This window comes from Bos mutus, chromosome 6, assembly GCF_027580195.1.
Source record: "Bos mutus isolate GX-2022 chromosome 6, NWIPB_WYAK_1.1, whole genome shotgun sequence".
NCBI classification, from domain to species: domain Eukaryota; kingdom Metazoa; phylum Chordata; class Mammalia; order Artiodactyla; family Bovidae; genus Bos; species Bos mutus.
In genome coordinates this window covers 95,919,787-95,941,366 of record NC_091622.1, presented here as the reverse complement: position 1 = coordinate 95,941,366, position 21,580 = coordinate 95,919,787, and the positions used below count along the sequence as shown (strand labels likewise).

Here is a 21,580-nt window from a genome sequence, read left to right as displayed (position 1 = left end):
ATCACACACACATTCCTCTCTGTCTCACACACACACACACACACACACACACCTGCGTGTGCACCTGTGCACACACTCGTTCCTTGTTACTTGAATGGCTCTTCCCCTGTACCCTGTTGCATACATGTTTTCCTCATATTTTACTGCTTTTTGCTCACTAGCTGAATCCTCCACTGTACATTCCTCTGCCTGTTCCCTAAAAAGCACTTTTTAAGTGCAGAATAAGGATCTTTCACCAAATATTCTTTGCTGTGTGTCAGAATCACCTGGAGAGCATTTATTATGATATTTGGAACCAAAGACCGCAGAAACCATTTGAAGTTGATGGATTTTTACCTAACTTAAGATTATGAAAGTAGAAGAAGCAAGGGAAATAGGGATGAAGGATTTTTATTTTACTCTTCTTTACTTTCATTGAGGTACAGTTGACATATAACCTTGTATTAGTTTTAAGTGTACAACATAATGATTCATGGCTTATGTACATGGCAAAATGATCACCACAGTGAGTCTGGTTAACATCTGTCACCTTTCATAGTTAAAAAATTTTTATCTTGTGATAACTTTTAAGATCTCTTAGCAACTTTCAAATATGCAATGCAGTATTATTAACTGAAGTCACCATCCTTCCTGGACATTACATCCCCATGACTTATTTTATAACTGGAAGTTCTACCTTTTGACTCCCTCTTACCAATTATGCTCATCCCGCAGCGAAGGATTTAAAATAGCCCTCAATTTGGCCTAAAGTGCTTTGAATTCTGAAGAAAGAGGCACTTTCTTTGAGTGACAAGCATATTATCAAATAGATAGCATCTTCTAAACTGATAACTTTAGTGCTGTGTCAAGACAGCTGCTTTGAAGGCTCAATTTTTTAAACACTTAGGTATTTCGTTAGTGACTTTAGGGTGATCTGTGAAGGTAGAAGAGGGCAAAAGGTCATCTAATGAACCAGTTTAAAGAACTCAGTGGAATATATACCAGACAAACAGAGAAGAAGAGAAGGAAGGTTGTGTGTGCTTTTTCACCTTGACTGTATGAGAATTGCTCATTCCCTCCTGTTTGTGATTTTCCTCCATTTAAGTATGAAAACATCTGTTCATTTAAAATTTTGTAAGATGCTCTGGTAAAACAAATTACCACTGTTGAAAAAATAAGATGGTTCTTAGGCTTCTAGGTAAGATGCCATTTAATTTTCAGGTAATTAATCTCAGCAAATGTTATTGTGGTACTTTTTGAAAAGGACCTGATTAGTTAGTAAAGCATGGATATAGGGTTTTCATCTGGAAATTCACTGGGGCTGTCCCTCTTTGGAGCTTTAACCTAAGGACCACACTAGCAATGAATTAGCCTGTATGCCTTTCTTTGATACCAGCGTCACAGTTGACTTAGATGGCTAAGTGTTTGGCAATTTTTGGCTGGAAAAGGAAGAATAAAAGAATACCCCTAACTTACATCATGATAACTGCCCCCTAGGGATTGATTGTGGAGTTATTTTTTGGACTTAATAACTATTTTAAAAGTCAAGAGGTTACATTTATCTATAATACGTGCATTGCTTTTAATACTAATTTATCTTAGTGCGTGGCTGTAGCATGATGTAGTCACAAACCAGGCAGCAGCTGGTAGTAGCATTACGGGGAGAATTGCCATGTGAAAGAATTTGATTGTAAACATTAGCGCTGACTCATGAGTGTGACAAAAACAGACACGAGCCGAATGGAGGTCAGATACCAAAAAGGAATATCCAAGGCTTCTTTTGGTGGGGACGCATGTTATATGTAGAAGTCAGGAAGGTGGTTAGGGGCTGAGTAGGAAGTGATGGTGTATTTCTGACAAATAGTTGTTTGTACTTAGACAAATGTGATTGGGAATGTTAGAAGTAGAAAAATCAAGAAGGTGGGCCTAAAGAAAAAGAATTAGGAAAAGGATGCTCTGACTTGAGATCTGTGCATCTTCACCTCCCAGAAGAAAACCAATAGGTTCCTATTTCACTCCAGAGAACATTAGTTGTATGTGGTTCCTATTATATGGAATTCCCTCAATAGCTCATCTAAAATATCACTGTAGTTGTTTCATGGCCCAACTTGAGTCGCACTCCCAAGAGCAACCCAAGGAAAGAACTAAATCTTGCAGGTCTGAAAAGACACCGTATGTATATGTGTCTTTTAAATTGTTAGAGCAAAACTGACTGCCTCTAACTGCCCTCCACCAAGGTGGCTATCCAGCATCAAAGTAAGAGCATCAAGTGCAGATCTCTTGAGTTTGTGGTGTGGATGCACAGGCAGAGTGAGGAGGTCATCCTTTGCTTGTTTCCTGGCAGACATATCGGAAGAATGTCCAGCAGATGATCCAGTGTCTGATCCGCAAGCTGGCCGCACTCAGCCAGTATGAGGAAGTTCTGGCCAAAATCAGTTCCACGTCGACAGATCGACTCACAGTTCTCAAGACCAAACCACAGTCCATCCAAAGGGACATCATCACTGTCTGCAGTGACCCTTACACGTTGGCCCAGCAGCTGACTCACATAGAGCTGGTGAGGCCGTTGTCATCCTTGTCTTTATAACCCAGACTTGGTTTGCCGTGGTAACCAGATAGCATGTTCATTGGCAGTAATGTCAAGGGAGAGGTGAAAATAATCCAAATGGGAGCTAATCTATGAAATAGCAGCAGCATGTTTTGTTTAGATATTTGCCTATGACTGTTTCTGATATTTTGAGAATTCACTTTAAAATAAATACTAAGCAAGAGCGAAGAGGTTATTGACCTTCCTCATGTTACCCCTCTAATGAATTTTTCCATTGCTCGCTCAGCCTTTTACTTTCTAATATATACATTGACCCAAGCAGAAAACTGTCTCTGCTCAGATCTTAAAGATGATGACGGTTTTGAAGGTTAAAGGCTCATTTTACAAGTTGCCTGTTAAAAATGAGGATAGTGGCAGAAATTAATAGACAGAATGGAAAGACCATTCCTTCTCCTTTTCTTCAATACCGCTGAAGCTTGTGTTTCTTCAATAGTGTTGGGTTTGTGTTTCAGGAGAGGCTCAATTACATTGGCCCAGAAGAATTTGTACAAGCCTTTGTGCAGAAGGACCCTTTGGACAATGACAAGGTAATGGGTCTACCCAGAGGTTAGCCCTGAAGTTGGAAATGGAATTCTTTAGTCCATGATAGTGGGTATGAGAGACAGAAATTGGAACAATTTTGTTTTAGGTTTTAAAGATCAGGAAGTTGTTTTTTTAAAATTCATGGTATTGCGATATTTGTTTTATTGTGGTAGTCTGGAGCCAAACCCACAATATCTCTGAGGTATGCCTGCACTTTGTGCACGAGGCTTTTTTTTTTTGATCATCCTACACACCGTGTGGGATCTTAGTTCCTCAACCAGGGATCAAACCCGTGCCCCCTCCAGTGGAAGCAGGGAGTCTTAATCTTAACTACTAGATCACCAGGAAACTCCCTCAGAAAGATTTTTTTTTTTTTTCAGCCATGTCTGATTCATTGCATTTTTATTCTTGAGTGTGGTCTCCAAGTGCCATAACAGTATTCTTACCCTATCACCAACTTTTATCCTCTCTCTCTCTCTCCTTATTGGGAAATTTAATAAGCAAGTAGATGCAGGCATTTGTAGTGATGAAGGTAGGAGAGAAAGGATAATGGTTTTAGCAGGTTAAGTCAGAAAGAAAATACAAGAGGATGCTCTGTTCATGATTCAACAGTAGCAGGGGCGGTAAAGACAGGATGCATGTCCAGTGTGCTAAGGACAGGTCTTTACTGCTCTGCCTCTTGTTTTAAGGTGCATCCCTCATGGCACGTTTGTTGCCTGAGTGCAGCCCATATGGTCAGCAATTGATGGTAGACATGGCTGTAAGGCTGGTGTACACACACATAAGAAACTTTTGCTCGCGTTACCTCCAGGAGTATTAGGCAAAGACTGTATCACCCACTAATGAAAGCTCCTCTTCCAGAGTAGGGGCAGCAGCTGTTTTCCGGCCTTAGAATAGTTTCGCTCAGTACAGGAAGTGAAGATCAGGTTTTGCAATAGAGGCTAGTGGACTTTTTTGTTTGCCTCATTTGGAAGGAAGGAAAGAGGGGTGTAATTAACCTGTTTAAGCTTGGCCTTGAACTCTGAGATGAGCTTAACTTCTTTTTGCTTTTGAACAATATGTCACCCACTCTCCAAAAACCGGGACAGTGTAAACTTCCGCTTTACCTACCTTGGAATATACTAGTTTCTTGCTACACAGTGTTCCAAAATTATCTCCTAGATTTAATCTTAAGAGAAAATTTTCTAGACCTCTATACTCTCAGCTCCTCCATGCTATGTGAATAGCAGTAGGTAGTCACACCCCTATTAATTGGTCAAGATTGTTTTAGAATGCAGCCAATACATAGGTATATATATATATTTGGGAATGGTACTTCTGAGGACTGTTCTCACCCAGAGTAATTTAGTTTCCTGGGAGAGAAGGCACTGCCATGAATGCAGCAGAATAGGTTTCTAGATCTTCAGGTTTTCACAGGACTATACTAAGAGACTGATACTTCTGTATTGAGAGTTATGGGCTTCCCCGGTGGCACTAGCGGTAAAGAACCTGCCTGCCAATGCAGGAGATCTTAGACATGCATGTTCGATCCCTGGACCAGGAAGATCCCCTGGAGAAGGGCCTGGAAACCCCCTCCAGTATTCCTGCCTGGGAAATTCCATGGACAGTACAATCCATGAGTGTCACAAAGAGTCGGACAGGACTGAAGTGACATAGCAGACACACACGCGGGAGAGTCAAGACTATTAGGGGTTTGTTCTCTTTTTCCCCTCCCTACTGCCCCGCCATCCTCAAAAGTCTTCCTAATTCATAAACTGAGAATAAAGGCCTATATCTGACAAAAACAAGAGCCTCATACACCCTTTTATCCTCCAACTCATCTGCTCATTTTACTTTCTCAATAGAGTTGCTACAGTGAACGGAAGAAAACACGGAACTTAGAAGCCTACGTGGAATGGTTTAATCGCCTCAGCTACTTGGTTGCTACAGAAATCTGCATGGTGAGAAAATGAATTTTTCTCCCAGCCCTCTATCTTACTTTTTCATACTTCCTTTATATTTGTTGGGCCTACATGTTGGACAACTGCTCTCTTTCTTCTCATTCTGTACAGCCTGTAAAGAAGAAGCATCGAGCAAGGATGATTGAGTATTTCATTGACGTGGCTCGGGAGTGTTTTAACATTGGCAACTTCAATTCCTTGATGGCAATAATCTGTGAGTGTTTTCTGAGAGATATGTTTCCTTTGTTTGTATAGGTTCTGTGAAATGGACCCACTAAGAATTAGCAAATAGTACAGTTTTGTTCATGAAAACTGTACTTATTAATCCAGACTTGTTTCAGAATGATCAGAAAGCTTTAAATATACAAACTGATACAAATACGTTTAATCTTTTATAAGTATATAAGAATTCATGGAATACGTTTAGTTAATCTTCATCTGAATATTTAAAAGATATTTGCCTAAATTAAGGATTTTAGAAAGTGTTTGAGAAGCTTGTGTATCAAGCATTATAGAAACATGATCTGAGAGTAAATCAAATGATTCCACTGGTAAGACAAGAGGTTGGCCTGAGAAACTGGAACATTTTCTAACTACCCGTGTTCCTAGTACTTGTCATCTGCTGACCTCATTAGCCTCACAAGGATTTTTAATGCCAGCGACTATTCATTCAATAAACATAGGGCATGGGGGTAACACTGTATCTTCTTTTTTTTTCCAGTTTATACCTGTTTTCTTGCTATGATTATTGATAATGACTGTTTCATTTAAAAATATCCTGATTTATATGATAAACGATATGGCTATCTTACACATTATAAGTACTCAGTATATATATGAATATTTACCTGGCTGTTTAGAATCAGGGTCAGTTTGAAGCCAGAGAATCTACTGAATTTAATTTAATAATTTTAATTTTAATAACCCCCCTCATGAATCCCTTTTTCCCTTAAAAAATCTTTTTTCCCCCTCGTCTCCCCCATAAAAATAACTGGTGAATCTTCAGCTTATTGTCTGGCTTACTGCACAAAAATAGTGAACAGAAAAGTCATCTAAATCAGGGACTTCAACGGCCCACAGTCTAGGTAACAGAAGATTACCTAATTTCCCTCTTGTACTATTAAGAAAATGTCAGGGCAATTTATGTCACAGGAGAAAGTATTTGTAATACATCTAGCTGAACACTTGTATTCAAACTCTGTAAACGACCCTACAGAGCAACATGATGTAGACAAATAACCCAGTGAAAACAAGGGCAAAATACATGAGCAGTTCATAAAAGAAGATACGCTGATGGCCAGACAGTATATGAAAAGAAGCTCTACGTCATTAGTCATCAGAAAAATACAAATTAAAATTAGAATCACAGTGAAATACATTTCACACACTGGAGTAACTGAAATTAACAAGACTGGTTGAACCAAATATTGTGAGGATTATGGACCAAGTAGAATTCTCAGACCTGGGTGGGGTTGTGAAATGGGACAGCTACTTTGGAAAGTCGTTTGGCAAGTTTTTTTTTTTTTTTCAAATAAAGCTAACTTCCTTTTACTTAGTAATGAACACTTTTTCAGAATGTACCTTACAATGACTTCTCTGATTTCTCCGTTTCCACTTTCTTTTTCTCGCCTTCCATTGTAATCGGAAGCTGGCATGAACATGAGCCCCGTCTCTCGACTGAAAAAAACTTGGGCCAAAGTGAAGACTGCCAAGTTCGATGTTCTTGAGGTATGTGAAGCGGATCTCTTGCTGTTAAGTAACATTTTGGCCCGGAATTATTTGGACTTTTTGAATCCAGCATTTAAAGTATGATCTCATAAACTTTCTGCAGGTGAGAAGTGTGTAGTTCATATTCTCCTCTCTTTTGTCTACAGCATCAAATGGACCCTTCGAGCAATTTCTATAATTATCGAACAGCTCTTCGTGGGGCAGCACAAAGGTCTTTAACTGCTCATAGCAGCAGAGAGAAGGTATGTGTTTAAACAAGTCTTATTCGTGGTACAGTTGCCACGTGTTGCACTGAAATGCAGTGTGTGTGTGTGCGTGCTAAGTCGTTTCAGTTGTGTCTGACTCTTTGTGAACTTACGGACTGTAGTCCACCACACTCCTCTGTCCATGGGGATTCTCCAGGCAAGAATATTGGAGTGGGTTGCCATCCCCTCCGCCAGGATCTTTTCCACCCAGAGACTGAAGCCGTGTCTCTTGCAGCTCCTGCCTTATAGGCAGATTCTTTACCATTGAGCTTCCGGAGAAGCCCTGAAATGCACTGTACTCAGCTGCTTTTACCTGTTTAGATCTAAGAAAGAAAGTTCATATGCTGTAGACATGTTTCTCACTTGCCACATAGGGAGGGGAGATGCTAAAGAAGAAGGAGGAAAGGGGAAGGTAACTTGGTAGCGAGCTTTGCAAACGTTATTATTGCATTATTTAAGTGATTATTTTGTAATGTGTCATGGTTGTGTTTCAAGCAATAAATTAAGTCCTACGTTAAGATGACTAATGGCATTAGAGAGTAATTTGATTTAATGGAATACAGACATTTAAGCTCTGTACAAGGTAGCTGACATAATGTAATCTTCTAAAGAATTAGCTTACCTCCCATGGTTAAGTCATTTATTTTCAGAAAGTAGGTTAGTTGCTGTAGCATTAGGCCTGCTGTTACTAATTGGGTATGTGGGTGGCAGGAAAAGTGCCAGGATGAGGTCTGAGAAATGAATGGTCTGCACGCTACCTGCCCTATCCTTAAACATTTCACACCGTCCTGGATCAGCCGTGCTCCTGACTTGGAAGGGCCTTTACCCACATTTCATACATGGGAAGCAGAAGTCATTTTGACATTAGGAAATCATGTTATTTGAGAAGTAAATACTTGGTTACAGTAAATGGGCTGATGAAGGTTGCTTGGTGAAAACAATTTTCTGCTTAGGTTCTACCCCATCTTTTAACTTGAACTATATGCTCCAACAAATCAAAGAAAATGAGGATACAAGATTTTAGGCCCTCTTGGTCACTCACCCTCAAAAGCTTCAGCCTCCGTGATCTAAAATGAAAACAAATGCAAAAAGAAATCTCATCTTTTAAGCATGCTAAATTGCTTCTCACCAAAATCTAAATTTTTGGTTCTGATCATGTTTGAGAGCTATTGTAAATACATTAATTTTTTAAATAAAGAAGCAAGGTCGGAGTGGGGATGAAGCAGAGATGACTATCTCAATTTAGCCCAAGGGAGTATATAAGCTTTTATTTTTATTATTTTAATGTTTTATTTATTTGGCTGCTCTGGATGTCAGTTATGGCATGTGGTATCTAGTTCCCTGACCAAGGATCAAACCCAGGTCCCCTGCATTGGGAGTCTGGAGTCTCAACCACTGGACCATCAGAGAAGTCCCTATATGAGCTTTTTTTTGTTTGTTTGTTTGTTTTCAATTTTATTTTATTTTTAAACTTTACATAATTGTATTAGTTTTGCCAAATATCAAAATGAATCCGCCACAGGTATACACGTGCTCCCCATCCTGAACCCTCCTCCCTCCTCCCTCCCGACACCATCCCTCTGGGTCAGTACTACTTTTCCACATCTCAGTACTTCCATGACTAGATTGAAAAAAATCTAATCGGAAGCTTTTTATGCTTCAGAAAATGAGCAGACTTGTGGGAGGATACCAGCACCCAGAATGTGCAAGGCTTTCTCTGCAGAACCTTTGTGAGTTACAGGGGTCTCTGTCCAAGGGAGGAAGCAGCTGTAGAGTCATCTCTGTCAATCAGGAACTGCGTGCACGTATGCATGCCTACTCGGTCACTCGGTCGTGTCCGACTCACTGCGACCCCATGGACTATATAGCCCACCAGGCTCCGCTGTCCATGGGATTTTTCAGGCAGGAATACTGGAGTGGGTTGTCAGTTCCTCCTCCAGGGGTTCTTCCCAACCCAGGGATTGAACCCGAGTCTCCTGTGTCTCCTGCATTGGAGGGTATATTCTTTACCACTAAGTCTGAAGCTGCAGCACTGGCCAACCCCCCCAACCAAGATCTCAGTGAATGTTGTACTTGTGGGGCTCTGATAGCTTTTTCCAGAAAAACAGTATTTACCCTTTCTGTCATTGAATAAATTGTCGACTTTAATTTCATTTTTTTCTTAAACCAGTTCTGTCTGAGCATATGGATTGTATTCTGCAGTTCATAAAACAAATGGTATCACCACCAATTTTTTAAAAATCTGACATTTCTAGTTCACAGTTGTCCTCCAAGTCTATGAATGAAAGCATTTGGGGGGATAAGAGCCATCTTTGATTCAAGAGAATTGGAATATTTTTTTCTTTTTTTGAAGTGAGGGTAAACTCTTTACCTCTGAGTTATTGCCTATTTTAAAGTCTTCCTGGAAACATGACGAGAGTAATACAATCTTTGATATTCTTTGAATTATGTTTATGTGGCCGATGTGGTTTCTCTCTAGGAACCACATCATAGAACAGATTAAATCTGTCTGTCACATAGGGGCCGTTAAATGATCCTTAAATAGCTGGTTTTCCTCTGAGTCCTTGTGTCTCCTGGTTTTTCACCACTCCTCATGTGAGTGTATGGTTTTAAATACTTTTACCATCCCATTTCTGATCATGGGAACTTATTCCTCCTCATCACCATTCATGTCTAGGTGTGGAACTGATAACTCCTTTAAGGTGTAGCTGCCAAGTTTGTGAATTTAGAATATTGTGAAAGGGAATTAGGAAACATTACTACTTGAGAAGTTTTCCCACGAAAGCCTTCATTGAAAGACTTCTCAGAAACCAAACTTTTGTTCCTGTTAGTAGCCTATATGTCCACCTTAGCTCTGGAAATCCAGAGTCCTTGTAGTCTCCCGATTTTTACTGTGGTGGATTTGGTAGGGGCTGCCGATCTGAAGGGAACCATTCATGAGGAAATGAGAAGGTGAAGGAGCTTGTGAGTCCGCTCTGTCTAGCATATGGGCATCAGGAACAGAGCAGGAATAATAAGGGAGATTATTTCTCTTGCTGCATCTTGGAAAAGTAGTTCTGACAATCAATGGTGGATCAGTCCAGCAATTCCACTTTTGGGAATCCAAGCATATCAAAAACACCATTTAATTCGGAAAGATATATGTACCTCATGTTCATTGCAGCATTTTTTACAAAGCCAAGATATGAAAACAGTCTTATCCACTGATGGATGAAGAAATTGTAATTTATGTATACATACATATATACACACACATACATATATATAAAATATATACATACAAATATATATGTATTGCAATCTATTCATTATATACATAATGGAATATTATTCAGCTATTAAAATGAATGAGGTTTTGCCATTTGTGGTAACATAGGTAAAACTGGAAGACATAAAGTGAAATAAATCAGATTGAGAAAGACAAGTACTGTATGATCTCTCTTATATGTGAGATCTAAATGTATATATATGTGTGTATATATATATATAATTTTTTTCATTTTAAGACAAGCTTATTGATAGAGAGAACAGATTGATGGTTGTCAGAGACGTGAGGTAGGGAATGGGGGAAATAAGTGAATTGTTCTTTTTTTTTCTGGTTCAAGTAAATTTTATTTTTTAAAAAAGACTGGATTGTATGGCACACACCATGAATGCAAAACTCACATATGTTATAGCCTCTGCCACCTAGCTAGAGGCATGTGACAAGAACTTCTGAAGAGTTTAAATATCCTTGTAAGACAGTGAGTCATCAGTACCATATGTAGGTCCACCTTAATTATAATTCAGTCCTCATTTTCCTGATGATGATCCATCAGCAGTATTTGTCCCCTTGTATGGGGCCCGTGGGTTTGGGGGGGGATGCTTAATTGAGGTCAGTTTTGTTTTATTTAATCCTTGCCACAACTCAGTGAGGCACTGTTTCCATTTTAAAGTGAAGAAACTAGGCTTTCTTAGTATGTTAGCCTTATACCTGGGGTTGGCAAACTTTTTCTCTTAGCGACCAGATCATAAATATTTTAGGCTTTGTAAATTGCACAGTTTCTGTTGCAACTACTGAGCTCAGACAGAGTGGCACAAAAGCTGATGTAGGTGATGTGTAGGTGAGTGGATGAATGTGACTGTTTCACACGAAAGCTGTCTGGACACTGGAATTTTAACTTCATGCTCATGAAATATTATTCTTTTGCTCTTTCCCCAGCCATTTAAAAATGTAAACTGTGTGACCTCTAGGCCATTCCAAAACAGGTGATGAGATGGGCTGGCCTGTGGGCCACAGTTGGCAGACTCATGGTTTATATGGCCAGTCGAGTGTGGAGCCAGATTTGAAACTGAGAGGCTGCCTCTCAGTTCAGGCATTTGAATCTGGCAGAGGCAAAGCCCAACACTTTGCAGGCACAGGTGGTCTTGCAAAGAAGTGAGGTGCAGATGTGCTTTTATCTTTGTGGTGATGGCTGTTTAGTTCTAAAATAATAGAAAAAATAGCCAGTAAAATTATGAGAAGGTTATGAAGGGACCTTTACGAATTCAGTTTAGAGACTTCCAGACAATAGCAAATAATTCAGGGCTTCCCTGCTGGTCTAGTGGTTAAGAATTCGCCTTGCAGTGCAAGGGATGCTGGTTTGATCCCTGGCTCAGAATGATCCCACATGCCTCAGGTCCAGCTGAGCCCATGAACTACAACTGCTGAAGCCTGCTCACCTAGAGTCCATGATCCGCAACAAGAGAAGCCACTACCATGAGAAGCCCGCACAGCACAGCTAGAGAGTAGCCCCTACTCACCGCATCTAGAGAAAACCCATGCAGCCACAAAGACCGAGTGCAGCAAAAAGAGTAAAATAAAGAAGTAAATTAAAAAAAAAAATTTTAAGTACATTCAAAAGTGCTGTCAAAAAATCAGTAAAACAAAAAAATAATCAAAGCCTATCTTTTTTAAATGACTTTAGGGGAAAATCTGAATTTCTCTCTAGAAGTGAAAATGTATGCTAATATTTTTGTGTATAAGCCAAAACATATGTTTTCCAGACCTCCCCTTCATCTAGGATAGATGTACCACATGAGTCATAAGCTTGGGAAAACTTCAAAAACCTGCTCTTGGGTAAACAGCATAGGCCCACCCACGGGTGTTTGCAGCATCGTTTGCACTGTCGCAAATTTAGAATCTTCAAAAGCATGTTAGCATTTGAGAGAAAGTAGAAGTTACAAAGGGGAAGAACAGAGAGTCTTATTCTTTGTTCCTTCTGGATTTAGCAGGAATTAGGATACTGTCTCAGAGATTATGATTTTAGGTTAATTCGTTAAATACCACTCTAGCACACCAAAGATGTAAGGCAGGAAAGGCTTACTAAAGAAGGCTCGTTGTTTTTTAAACAACTATTAACTTGCACATGCATATCCCCCCTCACCTGGGCCTCCCTCACAACTGTTGTGCAAGGTATTATACTGCTTTGGTGCTTTCCCAGGACAGCAGGTATTTACTTGTTCTGACATACAAGGCCAGATTTGCTCAATAGGAAGTTTGTAGCAACTATTACTGAAAACTCCCAGTTCTCATGTTATCTTAAGCGGTGTGTACAAGAGAAGGGGCTTCCCAGGTGGCTCAGTGTTAAAGAGTCACCTGTCAACGCAGATGACTCAGGAGATGCAGGTTCAATCCCTGCTTCGGGAAGATCCCCTGAAGGAGGAAATGGCAACCCACTCCAGTATTCTTGCCTGGAAAATTCCATGGACAGAGGAGCCTGGCAGGTTACAGTCCATGAGACTGCAAAGAGTCAGACACGACTGAATAACTGAGCATATATACAGTTCTTCAAGGGAAAAGAAAATGTTCCTCTAAAAAGAAACATCATCTAAAATGTAGATGTGTAAATGATAGAAAAAGTACAGACCCTCACAGACAGATGGGTCACATATTTTAAAATCTTAGTACCTGTGGGACTTCCCTGGTGGTCCAGTGGCTGACACTCTGTGCTTCCAATGTAAGGGGCCCAGGTTCAAGCCCTGGTCAGGGAACTAGACCCCATAGGCTGCAACTCAAAGATTCTGAATGCTGCAGCTAAGACCCAGCACAGCCAAATAAATAAACATTAAAAAAAAATCTTTGTACCTGCGGTGGCAGGTATTCTATTATTTGGTTCTAACTGAATGAAAAGTAAGAGTCCTTTAGATCTTGTCCCTTTGATTATAACGAGAACTTTCAGATTTTACTCTGTGCTATTATGTTGAGAAAAATAAGGAAAACAACCTGAATCCATCCATCTCCCATTGCCACTCATCTTTGCTTCGTTTTGGTTATTAACAGCATTCGCATGTTCAGAAAAATTATGTAAAGAAGGAAATGGCTGTCATGGGAGGTCAGCAAAACACTGCACCCACCCTAATCCATGGCAGCCTACTATGGGAAATGGTGAGGGATGGGGAGCCTGGCGTGCTGCAGTCCATGGGGCTGCAAAGAGTTGGACATGACTGAGCAACTGAACAGCAACTATGTAATCCCTTCATTGATGTCTTGTATTGTTTGATGAGAGACTAAATGTTTATTTGCCCAAAACAAACCAGAATCTTTTTGTTTTCTCTAGATTGTGATACCATTCTTCAGTCTGTTAATCAAAGATATTTATTTCCTCAATGAGGGCTGTGCCAACCGCCTTCCCAACGGCCATGTCAACTTTGAGGTAAGGGTAGGTTGCAAAAATCTGAGCGCAGAGGACCAGCCTCTCCACCAAGTGCAGAGAGCCCAGGCCATCTGAGCTTGATTCTGAAGTTCTCAAACCAAGTTTTCTCTTTCCTTGCTAATCTGTGAGAAGATAACAGTGCTGAGTAGAATAAATTAGCTACACCGTTATTATTCTTATCCAGAGATATTTGAGTAACTTTTCACCACTACCTAAAAATACCAATAGCTGATTTTTCTTAAATTAAGAAAATGATGTAGTTAAGAAGATTAGAAGCCAGAAGAGAACATTAAATCATCCAAGCTCATGATTTTCGACAACTGCCTTTCAATTCAACTTTCATTTGATTCTTTTGTAGAAATTTTGGGAACTGGCCAAACAAGTGAGTGAATTCATGACGTGGAAACAAGTGGAGTGCCCATTTGAGAGGGACCGGAAGATCTTACAGCATCTACTCACAGTACCAGTCTTCAGTGAAGATGGTGGGTAGCCTGTTAAGCTGTGACTGCTACCAGGATCTGTAGAACCTACAATCAGGAAATCAGTGTATTAAATGCTTGGTGTCTGGTTCCTTATGTAGTATGAAGCCTGTGTTCTGACCTGTTCCATCTTGAGTTTTCTGTTGCACAAAAAACTGTGTGATTTATCCCTAAAATATTTGAGTCAGGCACTCACTCACTCTTCAGCCACAAATAGTACATTTCTGTGTTTAAACAAAATTTTTATAATATTAGATCTGCAGAGCTTTGGGGCACAAATGGAAAGTTACTGAGGGATTTTTTTCCCCTTGTTCAGGCTTGCGTTAATGGAGAAAAAAGGTGTTTCGTGACATGTTGATATTCAAGATAAACTTGAAAAACAAAGCAGTTGCTACCCGCTGCTATTTGTAAAAAATAAACCATGGAAAGTCTTAACCTGTTAAAACACTAGGGACTTTGAGACAGAAACAGTGATTGTGTACCAGAAAAACTGACTGGATATTTAAAGTTTGTAAAAGACTTGGGGATTGATTATATTACTCTATTATAGCCTAATATTATACAAATCAATTGCACTATTAACTATTTCTCATGGTAGATTGATAGTGTTTATGATAATGACTAAAGAACATTTTGAATTAATAAGATCTATTCCAGAGAGGGCTTGATTGTTACTAACCTCTGAAGGCAAGATTAATACCAAGCTTTTAAAGCTTTGGAAATCTTTTTGACTTAAAATTAAAGTGAAAACATTAGAAGAGTGAAAAATTGACCTAAAAACCCTAACTTTTTACCTGCTAAAAGGTCTTTTTAAAAGCTAACAGGGGTCCGGGAGTCTTTTTAAAAGCCCTGGTGGTCCAGTGGCTAAGACTCTGCACTCCCAGTACAGAGGGCCTGGGTGTGATCCCAGATCAGGGAACTGGATCGCATGTGCCACAGTGAAGATTGAAGAGCCCATGTGCCACAGCTAAGACCCGGCACAGCCAAATCAATGAATCAGTCCAGCAGAAAAGGCTCCCCATCCCAGTCCTCCTTTTTGTAAAGAGTATAAATGTGAGCGTATATTCCAGTCCTGTGGCTTGCCTTTATAAGCTTTTTTTTTTTTTTTGCCTCAAAAATTGTATTAGTTATGGGCTTCCCTGGCGGCTTAGTGGTAAAGAATCTGCCTGCCAATGCAGGAGATACAGAGTTCAGTCCCTGGTCTGGGAAGATCCCACATGCTGTGGAGCAGCTAAGCCCACACTCCACAACTATTGAGCCTGTGCTCTAGAGCCCGGGAACCGCAACTCCCGAGCCCACGTGCTGCAGCTGCTGAAGCCTGAGCATCCTGGAGCTCGTGCTCTACAACAAGAGAAGCCACCACAGTGAAAAGCCCTCTCACTGCAACAGAGAGTTGCCCCCGCTTGCTGCAGCTAGGGAAAAAGCCCCCCCAGGCCAGCCAAAAATAAATTTTAAAAAATATATAGATATATAAATAAGCTTTTAAAAAAATAGAACCTGGGAGATATGCTGTGGGCATGTCAGACTTTGCATGTCTTTCACAAGTATCCCTTTAACAGATAATAATAATAAATTGTCTTACTTAACCAACTGCTTTTTTGGTCTAGAGGCCCCTGGTGTTTTGTTGAGAGGGTCCAGCAGGGGCAAAGTAGTGTTCTGTGTTTCTAAAGCTTCCCAATTGTAATTCAGTGTTTTAAAGAGTGTGCTTAGCTGTAGGGTTTGGCTGAGGTTGAATGGGGGATGAATGGAGGTGGGTAATGTATCAGAAGAAGACTTCCGCATTCATGCATTCTTCCTTTTGGTTGATTGTAGCTCTCTACTTGGCATCCTATGAAAGTGAAGGACCTGAAAATCATATAGAGAAAGACAGATGGAAGTCCTTAAGGTGAGTCTCATTGCTTCTCATTGCTGTACAAATCTAAACATGTTGGCCTTAAGTGAAAAAAGCTATGTGCTTGCTGTAGGAAGTCCCTGCCTGCGTGTTGCAAGCCCTCTCTGTAGCTTATCTCTTGTTTACTAAATCTTTGTGGCTTAAAATCTTCATTGCCATCCTTCAGTTTTATTGCCTTTTTTTTTTTTTTTTAAATACTGGCAGATATACAGTGACTCTCTGCTGCTTTTTCTCTCCCAGTATTTTATGGGATGAGGAACTGAAATTTCCCCATGGTGTGTTAAAAAGGCCTCTGACACATTTTCTTCATCTAAAAGATAAGAATTGTTCTAACACTAAAATTTTATTTGACCTGAGATAAAAAAGACCAATTGGTTTAGTAAATCTGAGAGCGTCACTTATTGCCTAGATCTTGGTCCCCTCTTTGGTTTGAGAGAGAGTTAGGACTTGAAACATAATCCACAATCTTTTCAAATTTAAACATTTTGTGATTTTATTAGTATTTTTGAACAAAACTAGGATAGATAAGTTTGTCTTTTAACCACTTGAGATGCTTTAATGGGCGAAAGTAGCCCAGGATATAGAATTACTATAACCAAAATTGCTGTTTGTGTATTTTTACTGAGAGACTCTAGGAGTATGTGCCTTTTGGTACCAGGTTGGCAGGCCCATTTTCTCTTCTTTCCAGAGTCATTTGGGAGCCTTCGTTAAACTCGATCAGGGCTAGGTTTTATGAACCAGGGTGTCTAAGATATATTTGCTTTTGTGTGATTTTGTTTCAAAGGAAAATTTAGGCCTTCTTTGAACCTTTTATAGAGGAGAGATAAGGTACGGAGGCATTGGAATTTTATTATCGTTAGAACAAATCGTGGTAATAGGCAAAGGACTGGAGCTGTTTCTTCTTTACCCTTCTGCTCTGTGAGCCTTAGGGTGAGCACTAGCTCCTCCCTCATGTCTGCCACAGCTCTGGACATGTTCTTGTGCTGCTGAGCAATGACACTGAGGGTAATGCAGGTGTTGGGCAAGGCAGAGCACCCCCAAGGAAGATAAAAAAGAAGTATGCGATGGTTCTTTGCAAAACCACACATGCTAAGTGGATTCTAAGGCTCATTAAAAGCAGAGACATCACTTTGCCAACAAAGGTCCATATAGTCAAAGCTCTGGTTTTTCCAGTAGTCATGTATGGATGTGAGAGCTGGACCATTAAGAAGGCTGAGTGCTGAAGAATTGATGCTTTTGAATTGTGGTTCTGGAGAAGACTCTTGAGAGTCCCTTGGACTGCAAGCAGATCCAACCAGTCCATCCTAAAGGAAACCAGTGCTGAATATTCATTGGAAGGACTGATGCTGAACCTGAAGCACCAGTACTTTGTCCACCTGATAGGAAGAGCTGACTCATTGGAAAAGACCCTGATGCTGGGAAAGATTGAGGGCAGGGAGGAGAAGGGGATGACAGAGAATGAGGTAGTTGGATAGCATCACTCAAAAGACATGAGTTTGAGCAAACTCCAGGAGATAGGGAAGGATAGGGGAGCCTAACACACTGCAGGCCACGGGGTCTTAAAGGGTTGGACACTACTTAGCAGCTGAACAGCAACAACAGATTCTCAAATGATGTACCTACCTGAACTAGCAGTTCTCCCAGAAAATCTGAAAGACTTCAGTGCTTAATATTTTTCTGTCCTTTTTTAAAAATTTATTTAAAATTATTTTTTATTATAATTGATTTACAATATTGCATTAGTTTCTGATGTATAGCAAAGCGATTCAATTTTATATATGTGTACACACACACACACACACACATATATATATACACATAATTTTTCAGATTTTTTATAGGTTATTACAAAATATTGAGTATAGGTCTTTGTTGTTTATTTTATATATAGTAGTGTGTATTTGTTGGCTTCCCTGTGACTTAGAGGTAAAGAATCTGCCTGCAATGCAGGAGATGTGAGTTCGATCCCTGGGTCAGGAAGATCCCCTGGAGAAGGAAATGGCAACCCACTCCAGTATTCTTGCCTGAGAAACCCCATGGACAGAGGAGCCTGATGGGCTATAGTCCAGAGGGTCAAAGAGTCAGACATTACTGAGGCAACTTAGCACACACATATCTCAGTAAAGCTGGAAAACAGTCAGAAGTTAATTATTAATATAGAATTTCTATCTTGCCCTATATACTTTTATTACTTTAGAGATGTGGAGAAATTCCCAGACTTGAGTATAGCAAATCCCAGAGGATTAGCGACTTAGCATGCATGGACACTGTGTATATGTTACTCTAAAATTTCTATCCCTCCCCCCGCTTTCCCCTTTGGTAATCCTGCTTTGTTTTCTATGTCTGTGAGTCCGTTTCTGTTTTGTCCATCAGTTCGCTTGCGTCATTTTTTTAGGTTCCTCACACACGTAATATCACATGATATTCGTCTGACTTACTGTAAACTATTTAAAATCGAGCTTCAAATATGGGAAAGACAAAACTGGTGTTACGTGAGGATTCTCATCCTCCTTCAGATCATCTGCCGCCTCCCTTCTGATCGTGTCTTCTTCATTCCTCAGATCCAGCCTCCTGGGCAGAGTTTAACACACGGGCTGCTGATTGCTGCTGTTGCCGCCGCCGCCGCCGCTGCATCACGTAGATCATCGAGGGGCTGGCCTTTGTGTTCGGGAATCTTGTGCTACCAAAAAAATCATGAAGTCCCTGCAAGCACGCTCCCTCAAGAGCAGATGGGGACCTTGCTCCCTGCAGCTGACAGATTGCCTCAGATTCTATGAGACTGAAATGTTCACTGAGGACACTTGAGAAAGAATCCTCTAAGGGTCCCAGCTCTGCAATGATTCATCTCCTGGAATTTCCATGTGAATCACAGCTCTGCACCTGGATGGAGCTTTCTTTTGTGTGTGTATGTGTGTGTTTTTGTTTTTTTGTGTGTTTTTTAATTTGGTTCGACATTTGCTGCTAATGGGACTTGCCCAGCTGAGGGCTGGCTCTTAGGAAGCCCATGTTTCTTTGTTAACTTAAAAGAAAAAGGGAGAGAAGGGAGGGGAAGCAAGCCTTCCTTTTAGATCCCAAACTGCAGCTCAGTGGCATTGCCCCAGAGGGATCAGGCTGGCTGGAAGCCAGCCTCGGACTTAGCTTCCCTGAGCTCGGGCTGTGTTGTGAATTCCCCTCTTCCCTTTTCCTATAAGGTTTTGAGTTGGCTGCTGGTTAGCAAACTCCTTTTTACCCATATAAGTTATTTAATATAATAATGAAGCTCAACACTGTGGTAGGAAAATAGCCACTAGAAAAAAAAAGGCAGAGTTTGTCATTGGACTGTGTAACTTTCTAGAAGGACTGTCTGTTTTCTTTACCCTCCTGAGCTGTTTACAACTGACCACTGTGTTCTACGGATGTATTTTTTAGTAGTCTTTTTTTGTTACTTAGTTTTCCATGATGTGTATTATTTTTTCCTCTTGTAAATTTGAATTATCTGACTGTAAGGGCCTTGGGGGGAAAAAAAACCCCATGGTCTAATTACAATTTAATTTTTTAACAGTCTGTTATTTTTCATTACCTTTTGGAATCTGTTGGCAACTGAACATGTGAACAGAAAACAAATTGGTAAAGTTACCCCCCGCTCCCTACCCACTAGAGCAATGAACAAATGAAAAACATCTTGCTGTTAACTCAAGAGGTCAATCTAATTGTGAAATAGTTCACCTTGTTAAACATCTAAACAAATCCATAGTTGCTCTGCAAACAGTCATTATTTACTCTAGGAGAATCTGTAGAGTAGTAAACTGTGCTAATGAAAAAAAACAAGACATCATGTTCAAAACAGAGATGTATTTGAAAACTTAATGACATGGTTTCAGAAAAACAGAGCATGTCTGTATACTGCACGCCATCTCAGCAGACCGAAAATGTCTCTAAGCTGTCCCTTTACAACCATCAATATATTTGACACTCTGCGGCCTGGAGTTGTGATGCCTTTCGTTTCTTTACTGGATGGAATTGATGGGGAGGTGGGGGCGGTGGGGGACTGGAATCTCAGTCATTCGACTCAAGGGACTGGCTGGAAATGTGGCTTGTCCTTGGGGAAGTGGCCTTTAGAAGTATGTGTGTGGCTCCTGACTTCCTTGAACCCATTCTTGAAAACATGAAAGTGGTGGTTGCTCAGTTGTGTCCCACTTTTTGCGAACCCCATGGACTGTAGCCCAGCAGGCTCCTCGGCCCGTGGGATTCTCCAGGCAGAAATAGTGGAGTGGGTAGCCATTCCCTTCTCCAGGGGACCTTCCCCAGCCAGGGACTGAACCTGGGTCTCCTGCACGGAAGCTAGATTCCTTACCACTGAGCCATCTTTTAATAAGCATCACTTGCCAGACACGTCTGAATGTTTGGCATGGATCATCATCCCCACGCTTTTAGGTGTGGAAATAGGTGCATCAATAATGATGATGATTCGTTCAAGGCCATGTAGCTAATGAGAGACACAAAGACTTGACCGAAACCTTCTAATTTTAGAGCCCAGGCTGGAAATCACATTGTCCAGCTTTCTCAGACTTCAGTGTAACCTTCAAGCTTTCGAGGAACACGGGGATGTTGTTGACTTGCAGGTGTGGATTCTGTAGGTCTGGGTAGGGTGCGGGGCATGCTGATGTTGCTGGGCCTAGAATCTGAAGAGCAGCAGGGTGCCCTACAGCACTGCCTCTCAGTGCCTCCACTGCCTTTCCCTGAACTCTGCATCCTGCAGGTGTTGCCATGACAGCAGCCATGGCCATCTTTCAACCACTTACGTTGGGGGGTCTGCAAATAATGGGCTGCTGGCCAAATCTACTTTTATTTGAGCCACAAGGTGATAATTGTTGGAAAAAACTGAGGAAAAAAGTGTTTCACGATACATGAAAATGATATGAAATGCAAGTTTCCGCATCCATAAGTGAAGTCTTTGGAATACAGACTCACTCGCTTGCTTACTCAGTTCCTCGCGGCTGCTTTTGCCTACAAACCGGGGTCTTATAGTTGCAACAGAGACAGAATGGCCCACAGAGCCTCGGATTTTTACTCTCTGCCCTTTACAGAAAGAAAGTTTGCTGCTGACCTCGACTCTCTTAACTGGCTGTTCTGAGCATTACAATGAGTTTGCGAACATGCTCTAAGATTTTCTATTTAAGGCGTTGTTGTTGTTCAGTCGCTAAGCTGTGTCTAACTCTTCGCGACCCAATGGATGACAGCACGCCAGGCTTCCCTGTCCTTCACCATCTCCCAGAGTTTGCTGAAACTCATGTCCCCTGAGTCAATGATGCCATCCAACCATCCCATCCTCCTCTGTCGTCGCTCCCTTCTTCTGCCCTCAAATCTTTCCCAGCATTAGGGTCTTTTCCAATGAGTCAGCCCTAATGAGTGGAATTAGATACATAAATGGGGCTAGTGAACATTTTTTTCCTAAAGTGATAAGAGGCTTAACAAATTAGGGATTTTTAGAGATTATAAGGGTGTTTAAACCATAACTCTTCACGGAGTTACCAT

At 40.7% G+C, this 21,580-nt stretch overlaps 1 protein-coding gene across 1 annotated transcript in view; it reads left to right on the top strand.

Annotated features, from left to right (window-relative positions):
* The window catches only part of RASGEF1B (RasGEF domain family member 1B), a 38,306-nt gene extending 18,275 nt beyond the window's left edge, over positions 1 to 20,031 (top strand). The window contains exons 5-14 of the mRNA XM_005903092.3: positions 2,324 to 2,536; positions 3,040 to 3,114; positions 4,954 to 5,049; positions 5,161 to 5,263; positions 6,698 to 6,777; positions 6,924 to 7,019; positions 13,601 to 13,696; positions 14,055 to 14,178; positions 15,988 to 16,060; positions 18,628 to 20,031. Coding sequence (XP_005903154.1) covers positions 2,324 to 2,536; positions 3,040 to 3,114; positions 4,954 to 5,049; positions 5,161 to 5,263; positions 6,698 to 6,777; positions 6,924 to 7,019; positions 13,601 to 13,696; positions 14,055 to 14,178; positions 15,988 to 16,060; positions 18,628 to 18,652 — 981 coding nt within the window. The 3' untranslated portion in view covers positions 18,653 to 20,031. The remainder of the gene's footprint in view (positions 1 to 2,323; positions 2,537 to 3,039; positions 3,115 to 4,953; positions 5,050 to 5,160; positions 5,264 to 6,697; positions 6,778 to 6,923; positions 7,020 to 13,600; positions 13,697 to 14,054; positions 14,179 to 15,987; positions 16,061 to 18,627) is intronic.
* The last annotated feature ends 1,549 nt before the right edge of the window (positions 20,032 to 21,580 follow it).